General features: G+C 40.9%; 1 protein-coding gene across 1 annotated transcript in view; it reads left to right on the top strand.

Annotated features, from left to right (window-relative positions):
• Window positions 1–13,267, top strand: part of LOC126095192 (tetraspanin-2A) — a 306,747-nt gene extending 293,480 nt beyond the window's left edge. Inside the window, exons 3-4 of the mRNA XM_049909926.1 lie at window positions 3,926–4,111; window positions 11,646–13,267. Coding sequence (XP_049765883.1) covers window positions 3,926–4,111; window positions 11,646–11,720 — 261 coding nt within the window. The 3' untranslated portion in view covers window positions 11,721–13,267. The remainder of the gene's footprint in view (window positions 1–3,925; window positions 4,112–11,645) is intronic.
• The last annotated feature ends 439 nt before the right edge of the window (window positions 13,268–13,706 follow it).

Here is a 13,706-nt window from a genome sequence, read left to right as displayed (position 1 = left end):
TGTTGGATGAACCATTCGCAGAAGTGTACCCGTGGAGGCGAATCAGCTGCTGATAGTGCCTGCATACGCTGTACATGGTACGGAAACAACTGGTTCTCCCGTAGCACTCTCCATACAGTGACGTGGTCAACGTTACCTTGTACAGCAGCAACTTCTATGACGCTGACATTAGGGTTATCGTCAACTACACGAAGAATTGCCTCGTCCATTGCAGGTGTCCTCTCGTCCTTCTAGGTCTTCCCCAGTCACGAGTCTTAGGCTGGAATGTTCCGTGCTCCCTAAGACGCCGATCAATTGCTTCGAACGTCTTCCTGTCGGGACACCTTGATACTGGAAATCTGTCTCGATACAAACGTACCGCGCCAGGGCTACTGCCCCGTGCTAATCCATACATCAAATGGGCATCTGCCAACTCCGCATTTGTAAACATTGCACTGACTGCAAAACCACGTTCGTGATGAACACTAACCTGTTGATGCTACGTACTGATGTGCTTGACGCTAGTACTGTAGAGCAATGAGTCGCATGTCAACACAAGCACCGAAGTCAACATTACCTTCCTTCAATTGGGCCAACTGGCGGTGAATCGAGGAAGTGCAGTACATACTGACGAAACTACAATGAGCTCTAACATGGAAATTAAGCGTTTCCAGACACATGTCCACATAACATATTTTCTTTATTTGTGTGTGAGGAATGTTTCCTGAAAATTTGGCCGTACCTTTTTGTAACACCCTGTAAACATGAAAACATTATGACAATGATTTTAAAACAGTGTTGAAATATGACGATTATGAAAGACTAACGTAATCACGCTGGATGAACGAATAGCTGAAAGCAGTAATGAAAAAAGGGTCAAACAGCAGAGTTTAAAGACCACATGAAGAGTACTAAAAACACTCGAAAAGACACTGGAACAACACCGAACGACACAGAAGAGATACTGACAATTAGAAAACAGAGTACTGCACACTTTCAGCGAAAGTCTAAGGGAACTGCCCTGTGATGTTAGACGAAAAGGAAAGTAGCCACAGAGGGAGAGAGATGAGTGGTGGGAACCGGAACTGAGGGCTACTAAGAGGTGTCAATGACAGGGAGATAGGGCTGGTTGTTGAGAGACGGGGAGAGAGGGGTAGATGGCATTGGGATCTGTGAATTTGAAAGGAAAAGGGAGTGAGTAGCGACTGGGAGGAGAAGAAGGAGGAGGCATGGGAAGGGGGAGAGGAAGAAGAGGGAGCCTCTGGTCGGGGAGGGATATGGAGAGGTGGGACGAATTCAGAGTTAGTTGGAGGGTTATAATTTGGGGTGGAGTTCATGATCCGGGAGAGGAAGATGGTTGAAATTTCTTTGGGAGAGGATGTGGAGGGTGTGCAGGTCGAGCGTTGGTGGGATATTGTAGGGAGAGGCGTGGGAGAACCCTAAAATGACACGATTTCAGGAGTGGAGTTTGCTGATGGCGTAGATTGTCCGGAGTTGTTCTATGTGAGAGAAGAGAGGAGGGAATTTGATGAGTTGGTAAAGGCTCCTTTTGGTGGGAAGGTAAGCGGATGTGGAAAGTCAGGCGGAAAGCATGTCGTTCGAGGATCTGGAGAGACTTATAGAACTAGGGTGGGTCGGATGTAACTGCAACATCGGCATAGCAGAAGATGGGGCTGATCAGGGATTTGTAAGAGTGAAGGATAGTGAACGGATGTAGTCCTCATATTCAGCTTGCATACTGGTTTGTTACATAAAATGGGAAGAAAAATGGTTCAAATGGCTCTGAGCACTATGGGACTTAACTTCTGAGGTCATCAGTCCCCTAGAACTTAGAACTACTTAAACCTAACTAACCTAAGGACATCACACGCATCCATGCCCGAGGCAGGATTCGAAATTTCGACTGTAAGCGGTCACGCGGTTCCGGACTGTAGCACCTAGAACCGCTCGGCCACTCGGGCCGCCAGAATGGGAAGAGCTATGACTGCTATTTTAATAATAGCGCCAGCAGTTAGAACAGAAACACGAACACATGGCATAAGAACTGATATAGCATTGCTAAGACAATAGCGTATCTGTTGTTATGGCCTACGTGACAATACGTGTGTATGCGTAGTGTGTAAGGCTCGCCCCACCTGGTCAATATGGCAGTATCTCGTTGTCGTCGCTGAACCCATCGGTTGTATTACAGAGCGGTACTATCACTTACCGGGAAGTATTTTAAAAACCGCGATAAAAATTAAGTAAAACGCTCTGTTTTGATAACAGATTGAAAACGGAAAGAGTCACATGAAATTTGTGACATCATGCAAGTAGGAAACCCAAAAATTAACAATTCGTTTATAGTTTATGACAAAAATTGACAACTGCTGACCTGCTTCCTGAATATGTATATGCTTTTATCCTGTTCTCTTCCTTGGAAACAGATAGCAGAGATTTCCAATCTCTGTTTTCATCCTGTAGCTGTAACTGGTCGTAATGTTCGCCCCGCCAGCTGAGTGGTCAGCGCGACAGAATGCCAATTCTAAGGGTCCGGGTTCGATTTCCGGCTGGGTCGGACATTTTCCCAGCTCAGGGACTGTGTGTTGCGTTGTCCTAATCATCCTCATTTCATCTCCATCGACGGGCCAGTCGCCGAAGTGGCGTCAAATCGAAAGACTTGCACCCAGCGAATGGTCTACCCGACGGAAGGCCCTAGCCACACGACATTGATGGGGCTGTTCGTAATGTCCAAATAAAACATGACTTTAGAGCAGAGATAAAAAAATAGAATCAGTAGGAAAAAAATAATATTTTTGTAACATTCAACCCCTTACCACTTTTCGAGAAAAGTGACAGCCTAAGTTTTATTAAATTTTCTTATTTTATTTAATATTTTGATTTCACATATCTTGAAACTTATAATGCAGAATTCTCAGGGAACCATAGAATTTTTTAGTCTATGTCCGCTGTTTACGATTACCTTAGGAACTGACAAAAATTAAAACCGAGTATCGGTTACTTCAGAAACCATTTACAGGGTGATCAAAAATTTGAAAACTGAATAAATCACGGAATGTAGATAGAGAGGTACAAATTGACACACATACTTGGAATGACATGGAGTTTTATTAGAACTAAAAAAATACAAAAGTTCAAAAAGTGTGCGACAGATCGCGCGTCATCTGATCAGAATAGCAATAGTTAGCATAACAAAATAAGACAAAGCACAGATGATGTTCTTTACAGGAAATGCTTAATATGTCCAACATCATTCCTCAACAATAGCTGTAGTCGAGGAATAGTGCTGTGAACAGCACTGTAAAGCATGTCCGGAGTTATGGTGAGGCATTGGCGTCGGTTGTTGTCTTTCAGCATCCCTAGAGATTTCGGTCGATCACGATACACTTGCGACTTCAGGTAAACCCAAAGCCAATAATCGCACGGACTGAGGTCTGGGGACCTGGGAGGCCAAGCATGACGAAAGTGACGCCTGAGCACACGATCATCACCAAACGACGGGCGCAAGAGATCTTTCACGCATCTAGCAATAAGGGGGCGGAGCGCCATCTTGCATAAACATCGTACGTTCCAGCAGGTGTTTATCAGCTAGGCTGGGGATGATGCGATTCTGTAACATATCGACGTAACTCTCACGTGTCACGGTAGCAGTTACCTGCTGTCCAGCACCATCTGTCGGACATTTTGTGAACTTTGTTTTCTTTTTTGTTCTAATTAAACCTCATGTCATTCCAAGCATGTGTTTCAATTTTTACCTCTCTATCTACATTATTCCGTGGTTTATTAAGTTCTCAAATTTATACTGACTTTTTGATCACCCGGTACATTGAGCAGTTTTCACTGTCAGGTTAAACTGGAGTTTAAAGAAAACCGGTATAAGTGAAAAACGGTTCCTTCAGCGATACCCAGCAACCCCTAGACTGTGACCGCCGCCTTGTTTTCGCAGGTGGGCTGCTGCGGCGCGGACGGCCCCAGTGACTACATGTCGCTGAAGCAGCCGCTTTCCAGCAGCTGTCGGGACACCGTCACCGGCAACGTCTACTTCTACGGCTGCGTCGACGAGCTCACCTGGTTCTTGCAGGACAAGGCCGCCTGGATCTGCGCGCTCGCCATGCTCGTATGCTTCATCAACGTGAGTCTCACTTCAGCCCCTAACTGCTCTGCACCTTCGCTGTCGCCGGCAATTTGTTCGTCAGATTAATTCCTTTTTTATGCAGCCCGCCACAAATTCCTCTCCTGCGCATACCTTTCCGTCTCAGAATAACGCTTGCACTCTACTTCCTTAATTATTTGTCGGAGGTATTCCAGTCACAGTCTTCCCTCACAATTTTTAGCCTCTACAGTTCCCTCGAGCTCCATAGATATCTCAACAATTGTCCTAACAGTCTTTCCCGTCTTATTTTCGGTAATGTCGGTACATTTCTCTCTTCGCCGATTCTATGTGAAACCTCCCCTTTTCTTGACAGTCGACCTAATTTTTAACATCCACCTACAGCCCACATGTCAAACGCTTCGAATCTCTTCCTTTCCGGTCTTGTCGTAGTCCACTGTCCACTTAAATACAATGTTGTGTTCAAATTCACATCGTCAGAAATGTCTACTTCACAATAAGGACGAAGCTTCATACTGAAAGACTCCTTGTGGCCTGGAATTTCCGCTTTGCATGTCATACTCTGTTTGTTATGCCCTCCTTGCCTAGACCGGAATGTGTTATTTTACTTGCGAGATGGAAACATCTCACCTCGTCTTCATTGTGGTCCCGAGTTTTTTGTCAAGTGTATCGCTTATCTAATTTCAGATACTCCTCATTACTTTCCTGCCTTCTTTAGTTTACTCTCAATCCGTATACTGCGTTCAGTAGATTGTTCATTCCTTTCAGTAGGTCCTGTAATTCTTCCTCGCTTTCACTGAGGGTAGCAATGTCACCTGAATCTTATCTCTATTACTCTTTCACCCTGAATTTTAATCGCACTCCTCAAACTTTTATTTCCATAACATGTTTGTTTGTGTGGCCATCCTCCGCAGCAAGCATATAAATACTTGTTTTGTAAATAAAGCCGCGCGGGATTAGCCGAGCGGTCTATGGCGCTGCAGTCATGGACTGTGCTGCTGGTCCCGGCGGAGGTTCGAGTCCTCCTTCGGGCATGGGTGTGTGTGTGTCTGTCCTTAGGATAATTTAGGTTATGTAGTGTGTAAGCTTAGGGACTGATGACCTTGGCAGTTAAGTCCCATAATATTTCACACACATTTGAAAATTTTTGTAAATAAAACTGCCTTTTCCTGCTGCTAGTTACTTTATTTATCCCATACGCGTTTCGCCTTCTGCTGTTCTAAGGCATGATCAGTGGGATCTATAATGATACAGTTTTGTTAGTTATAGATTATCAGATAGTTCACTTCGCGACTTTTTGTAAAAAAAATTACTTACGATTTGCTGATCTGGGTTTCCTCACATCTGGTCTGGAGGTCGCACTACCATTTTTATCACTACCACACAATCATTTATTTGTGTTCTTGCCTTCCCCACACTATTTACCATGTTTCTCACTCTTTTTTGTGGCGTACTATTTTTCTTTTGTCACTCGACACAACTGTTTCGTCGTACACTACTTTTCACAGCGTAAATATTGCGACTCCATTACGTGTTTCATCTTCTTTGGTATGTTTTCCTATTTGCTGCCAACCTAACGAAGTATATGTTCGAGACTAACTTCCATTTATGATGTTTATACCGTGTGTGTGTGTGTGTGTGTGTGTGTGTGTGTGTGTGTGTGTGTGTATGAGTGGGAGAGAGAGAGGGATAGAGCCGGCGAGGTTTTTTTTGAGTGGGGCTGGGGGGTTGTGGGGTGTATTAGCAGTTAGCGAGTGGTTGTGTGGAACGCGAGAACACAAAAATGTGATTGTGTGGTAGTGATAAAAATGGTAGTGCAACCTCCAGACCACATGTGAGGAAACGTAGATCAGCATATAGTAAGTAATTAATTTTTTTACAAAAAATCGCGAAGTGAACTGTTTGATAATCTATAACTAACAGAACTGTATCGTTATAGATCCTACTCATGATGCCTTAGAACAGGAGAAGGCGAAACGCGTATGGGTTAAATAAAGTAACTAGCAGCAGGAAAAGGCAGTTTTATTTACAAAACAAATTTTTTTCCATATTTACTTCTTCGGTGTACAGATTAAACAATAAGGGCGAAAGACTGCATTCCTGTCTTAGGCTCGAGGGCTTGGTTCTTGGTCTTCCAGTCTTATTTTTCTTTCTTGGATCCTATAAATACTGATTATTACCAATGTTTTTCCTTCAGGTTATTCTGCGAAATTCGCAGATTTGTATTATATTATGTAACGATTTTTCAAGATGGACAAATCCGACGAAGGGGTTACGATTTTTCCATTGTCTTGCTGTATCAGTCCTCGTGAGCATCTTGGATGCCTGAGCTGTAAAAGTGAGTGTGCGATAAGTCACGAACTAATCTACCCTTGCTGTCTTCGGACCTGTGAGGATGACAATTTTCTGAAAGTCTGACAGTATGTCTCCACTCTTATTCATACCAACTTCAATATTGGTTTGGTTGTCATTTTCCCTACTAATTTTAGAAACTCCGAAGGTATCTTAGCTATTCATTTTGCTTATTTCACTGCAAATCTTCCACAGCTCTGTAAATCTCTGACAATAAAACTGGATGACCTATGTTTCCTAAATCGACTTCTCTTTCTTCTTCTGTCATTTCATCAGATATTTTCTCTATCGCGAAGAAGCCCAACAGTATATTCATTCTTCCTATCCCCTCCCTGCTCTGCGTTTAACAGTATAAAAGCTATTGCGCTCTTATCGTTGTCCACTTTGTTTTCAATTCCATTGATCGTTCTGACTTTTCTATATGTTGAATCAGTCCTTCGACATCTTCAAATATCTCCTGCAGCCATTTCGCCTTAGCTTCTCTGCACTTACTGTTTATTTCAGTCTCAAGTGACAGATACTACAGTATTTCTGTCTTTTCTTCAATATATTGTGCTTCCTTCTATCATCCATTATTGAAGAGTTTCTTCAATTATCGAGTGATTTTTTATAGTTTCCTCTCTTGTATCTACATTTGTATGTCCAGCTTCTGTGACTGCCATATTCCTCATCAGTTAGACTGGCTCCCGTGATGTTCATAATCGCAATATCTACAGCCTCATACAACTTCGAACGCTTTTCATCATTCCTCTGTACTCCAGTTTTCCGCTTCCTTCCACGCTAATTCTTCCGAATTGTTGTCTTACTCTTCATCATTACTAAATTGTGATCTGATATTTGTGTCTATAACTGCTCCTGTTTACGCTTTACAACGCACTATCTGCTTTCGGAATCTCTGTCTCACCATTATGTACTCCAGCTGGCGTCATCCCATATATTCAGGCCTTTTCCTACTATATCTCCTCCTTTTCGCGATTTTTGAACAATATGCAATCAAATCTTATCGAAACATTTGTAAGATCACCTGGAGAGAAGTAACGAATAAACCACTGAAAGAAGTGCTCAGAGCCATTTGAACCATTTTGAACTGATTACCTCGCTGCTTGGTCCCCTCCTCCGAATCAACAAACCAATCAACTAACTACGCAAATCCTGCAGCACACAGTCTGAATATCATTCCTATATTGTTGGCTACGCATACAGTAATTAGTTTCTCGTCTCCATTGGTTCAGGTAGCGAAATTTTAATTAGAGCCACCCTATATTAACAATTATTAGCTGAAATTTACTGAAGAACTTTTAATACTTTTGTGGGATCTAAAATTTAGAAACCTCTCTCACACCGGCCTGATTTAGCTTCACTGATCAGGATAGTAAAAAACATGCATATATTAAGGGAATTTTCATTCACAAAGCAGGCTTATCACATTCACACAGTTCAATACTGTTCTATCCTGATTAAATTGAGCTTAACTTAAATTCCATAAGGCAGTGAAGCAATTTCGAAGTCTCGGTGCGACGAAAATTGTCATTCGATCTCCTAAAAACATTTGTAATAATTATTAACTTTCGGTGATCACACGGGGAAGACCGGAGATCTGCTGGTAAGACCGTGTTAGCCTATTTATTTGAAGTAATAAACTGGATATCTTGAGCATACAAAATGGCAGGTTCCTCCAGTGTAAATCAGACGTTCCACACTGATCCGGTGCAACACAGCGTAGTAAGCAGACACTGTCAATAATAATGAGTTAAATAATACGCGAACACACTTACGTTAGTTTAGTTCATGTATTACATTCCTTCTCATACAGAATCTCATCAAGATGGCGACTAGCTCAACAATACATACATATACATCTTCGTTCTTTTACGGCTAATCCGCAAGCACTCCTCATTCTTTTTCATAAGAGAAAACATAGATAGCAGAGAAGCTATTCCATGGAGTAAATGGACGCTCCAAGGAATAATAGCGCTTGAAACTGCTTTGCATTGATAATCATCGTATATTAAAGTTTAGGAATCGGTAAGATAAGAAGAGATATTTCGAGGTATGTACTGAGTTACATAATTTATAAAATTTCTGAAAATATCGCGGAGAGACCGCTGCAAGAGACATTACAAACTCTATTAGTCTCTCACCTGTCTATTTCCTACTATCGATCTCATATTGTCCCATGACACCGTCTTCTATTCCTTCCCCTGGCCTAGCGATCCAGCACTTATGATTTTTACATTATCACCTATTACGTACTGAGTTAACGATTCAGTGCTTTCATACACCCTCTTTATTTTATGAAGTCATGTATACGTGAAATATGTTTGTTGGTTCTGCTTTGCTGTCGATTTTGATGAGGATAATCCTATCACGAATTCTTCAAGTCATCTCACTCTCTGACCTACGTTGCTGTTCATAACGATTCCCAGTCCTGTTTCACTATTTTCTACTGCTGACATTACCTTATATTTGTCTGAATCGAACACCCTACCTCCACTGCTCTTCACTTTACTGGCCACCAGCTATATTTAAATTTAGACTTTCCATTACTCTAGTCATATTTTCTAACTTCCCTGCTGCTTTCAGATTTCTGCCATTCCACAATATGTCTTGTAGAATGTTCCAGTTTCGTTACTTATTGGAAGTTTTGCTCAATATAACCTCCACTTGGCAGCCCCTCGTAGAGGTCCAAACGGAGAAGTAATCCAAAGTCCTTTACCAAGCGATACAATGATAATAATGACACTTTTTCAGTGACTGGCATATATTCTGCGCGTACACATTGTCTCTAATGCAGTGGCTTCCCTTACCTTATGTGTGCTAATGCCGCTAATCATTGCCAATTCTCCCACCTTTAGAGGCAGTTACACACCCCAAGGGAAGAGGGTACGCTCAACCTTTGTCCACATTTCCGTCTTCTTTGATAAGGCAGTGGGCAGAGCGTAACTCCTCACGCCAGAAGTACACGCCGTCATTGCTGATGATCTTTATTCAAAACAGAGTGGCATCGAAGCTGACACACACAACACTTTCATTTTTAACAAAGATGCTACTTGTGGACTACTGTGATCACAATAACTGCCAATAAAACCAATTCTGTTATAAATCAACACCACCAGGGAAAAAATCGGTGAATTTTTGAGAATAAACGTTCGGCTTCAAGAAAGGCAAAGCAATAAACGGAACTGCAATAGCAATGCTTCCATCCTTTGATATCAGACCTGAAGTCAACAGAAAGTTTACAACCTTCGTCGATCTGGGAAAGACGTGCGACGTAAGTAGTTCTTCAGCTTCCCGCTGTGTATTTTATAATAAAATAAGTAACAGGTGTTCTGCTGGCTGTACAGAGGACAGACACGGTGCTCGTGCCACAAGAGCCTGGTGATGGCGACAGAATCGATATCTGAAATAATTTTCCTTTATGTAGCTATACCCTGCAGTAGACCCATGGATTATTTTGTTATTGGGCAATGTAATTTGGAAGATAATGTTTCGGAAAACAAATATGTCTTACAGTGATGACAATGATACGATCGTAACAATTTAGATTCAAATATCAATAAAAACAGCCTTGAGGCAAAAAAGTCTTTTCTTTTTAACGTGGAATGCTGTTACAACTACATTGCTTCGCCTTTAAATGTTGCTTCTATGTCAGCTCACTGTTACTTGAGTTTGTAGCACGTCTGTTCCTGTTTAATCTTCCATTACATTTTTCATTTACTCTTTCCTTCATCTTCTACTACTTTCCTGCAGCACAGGTATTTGATAAGTGCCTGTTTTGGCTTCCCACTGCTTCCCGTCTTTTGCGTGGTTTCTCTACATGACTCTTGCCTCTTGGGTTGCATAAGGACACTACTTTAATTACTCGATCAATTCCTTCCTGATGAGTTATCCATTTTGGTAACTTTTGTGTACGTTATAAACTGGCACCATTATTTGCTGTTCCTATTATATGTTAAGTTCCTAATCCACTGAATCGTAGTTTCGGCAGCCTTCTACTTGATTCACGCTTATGAGTGTGTAACCAGTTTTTTAGCTCTCATACATTATTGTAGTTGTTGCCATTGTTTTAAAGAATTTTAATTGTATCTCATTTTCTAGGGGTCCGTTGTACTGCGGCACATAGTTATTGCTTCCTCAGGACTGGCATTAGAAGATATTTAATTTGAGAAAAATCCATATATATGACTCTTTCATAATTCATCAAATAGTTCTGGGTTGCTTCTACAGTTTACTGCATGTGAACAGATGAGAAAAGGCTAGTAACAAACTGTAGAGAGGTTATTCTTTGGGGACTTTCCTACTTTTTGTAGCATCAGATAATAATGCTGTGCTTTATATCGAGTATTTTTATAACATTTCGAATTTTGATGTTTTATTAAGTATCTAGAAACCCTATATATTAAATAACAATATTGCATTCACTTTCTGGACAGTTTTTGTTGGGTACTTAAACGCGGTGATCTTGTGTTCTTTTATTAAGCTTTCTTTATCTGTATTATCTAAAATTATATATATATGTAAATATCGAGCTACTGAGTTTTAGCAAACTGTTTACGGATTTGACCATTTTTACATTATTCGTTGTTTATTTAAAGATATATTTCTCTTTATTAATTTCTTCTTCCAAAAGGTTTACTGACCTTGCGACCTTTTGCTGCTTTTGTGTTATGGCTTAGTGTGATTTAACTTGTTATTATTTAAGTATTTTTATATTTTGTCTTTCATGCAGCATGTTATTTTTCCACTTAAAAATATGTCTGTGTCCTTCAGCAATTTGGTGTGATGATTGTGAAGGTAACAGATAGGACTGCCCCAGTACCGAGACTAAATGGTAAAGACCTCATTAAATATAAGCTTCTACGACCTAATTGCCTATAATAAAAGTCTACGCACGCTACAGGTCACTATGTTTGTAAATGTACCACGTTGTCAGAATGAATAAAAGACTCATCTTCAAATAGTGTGTGATTCCCCACCTCAGCCCATAAATATTTTGTTCAGGGAATATTACTGCCAAATAAACGAACTGCTCTGGATCTTAGCATTTAGTAAAAATACTCTCAAACTGAATGAGTTGAATATGGGTATATGTACATAATCGATAGACTAGTCTCGCGGGCTTGAATGCAATGTGCACTCCGTCAGTTAGCTGCTCCTTTGGTGTAGTAAGTACAGCTAAACCTCTTTATCTTCTCTGTTTCAGGTTTTGAACTGTGCTTTGACTCTTACGCTGATCCAGGCACTGAAAAAGGAAGAGGAAGACGCTCTCAAGCGCTAACAGATGACATCCACCAACCTTGCGCCAATACAGCGTTTGGTCGGCGCAGTCTACACACATCGATACGTCAGTTATAGAAAATGTGCTATTTAGCAGCCATTAACATATGTATTTCACGTATCATATATTTTCTATGAAATCATAACATGTTTCCTTTTCTAAATTGTGGATCAAGTGTGTGGATGTAACTAAATTTATTAATTACATAGATGTTTCGTATAATTTAACTATGTATAAACATTTACTTTAGATAATTCTTAAATACATGTATGTTCGCTACTCTTTAAATATGTGTAAACAGGCACTTTAGTTAATTTTCTAGGAATAGGATAGTTTAGTAACTGGCTCAGATAATGTCTGATGACAGATAAAAACGTATTCATGTTATCTGCTTACATTTCTTTTCACATTTTCTTAAATAGATTTTCTCTTAGTTATTTGTTTTAGTCTTTACGCTAGATACAGACTGAGAAAATTGCATCAGGCAATAAGCATTTAGCCTTTACTATGTTCACAGACCTTGGAAAGAATGAATTTTAGTAACACCACATTACTGTACAATATTTGATGTAAAAATAATGGAATGGCACAATTAATTGCATCCTTAATTTTCTTGTGACGTATTTTGGAAGTCTGGCTTTTTATACTGTAATTTCGTATGAATCATTCAGGGAATGTTGTTCTTTCAACAAAAAGCCTACGTCCATTCATTGTATCAGATTTTTTAAGGCATAGAAATTCATCCATATATTCCAGCATATTATTTACGAGATTAAATTAGCCTACATACCACACCATTTAGCTTTATTATTATGTAGTATCCTATGCCAAGAATATCCTTCTCTAAATTCCTCTTCATTATCATTAATCAATGCTACACCATTTTCAAATGTTTTCCTCCCTGTGAACATTTCACTGATAGTTCCCCATTATTCTGTCATCTTGTGTGATCCTTTATGATATGGTGTATGTAACTGAAAATGATCCAAGCTAATCTTCCCTCATACTCGCATCAAGAAAGCATTTATCTTGATATATCTCATCGTTGTCATTCACATACACTACCCACTTCACCTTCTCTGTCGTTAGGTAGTAGTCTTCGGTTGTCCGAAAGATCCATCTTAATTAATTCTGCCCATAGCTTCCACCTAGTCAGTGCAACAGTATAGCGGCCGCAGCATCGACACATATATGTACATAGCGTGGGTCTGAGTTACTGCAACCACATAGTAGCACAACTCCCCCTGAAGGACGGCGCTTTAATTACGCTAATTTCTGCAAGTTTGAGCATTTGTTTTACGGCCTATACCATTCACTTTACGACTGCGAGGTCCTTGTTGTTTCAGCAAATACCCATTTCGCCCCTTCAGGTGCCTCATTCGCCGCCGTTCGCAATAATTTTCGTCGAGCGCGGAACTGGCTGGGAACGGCCACTTGAATTCCACCTTGTTCCAGGGCTACAATCAGCGGGCCAATAACTTCGGTGCCGCTACCGGTATGCGCACTCGCACTCCTAACCCAGCTCTCCCCCCCGCCCCCCCCCCCTCCGCCCCCCCTGCGGTAGCAACTGGTCCTCGGGCGCTCGTTTTCAGTTGCGATATGTTACACACTGCCCCTTCCTTTGTTTCTCAGTGTGATTGTTCGCGGTCGCTCGCCACCGCCCTGCAGTTTCTGGCAATTCGAACAATAAATCAGACCGAAATTGGACTCATCTTTTCTGCTCGGAGTTGCTTCCCGCTCTACATTGGTACACTTTAAAAAAAGTCAACAGTTGTAGCGAATGCATAGCTTTATAACATGGAGACCGAGCGTGTTCGTCACAAAAATTAAGGAAATACCTTCTCATGAAATAAACAATGAGATAACATTAATTGGTCATGTACGTTTTATATTTACCACACCGTGTGCTTAGTTGCGGATCCAGGAAATGCTCATATAAATACTTTAATACTTTTTCATCACATATTGCCCCCCTCCCCCCTCTTT

This window comes from Schistocerca cancellata, chromosome 8 (genome assembly GCF_023864275.1).
Source record: "Schistocerca cancellata isolate TAMUIC-IGC-003103 chromosome 8, iqSchCanc2.1, whole genome shotgun sequence".
In the NCBI taxonomy this organism is placed as follows: Eukaryota; Metazoa; Arthropoda; class Insecta; order Orthoptera; family Acrididae; genus Schistocerca; species Schistocerca cancellata.
The sequence above is the reverse complement of the archived record's forward strand: the minus strand, read 5'-3'. Positions and strand labels throughout refer to the sequence as shown.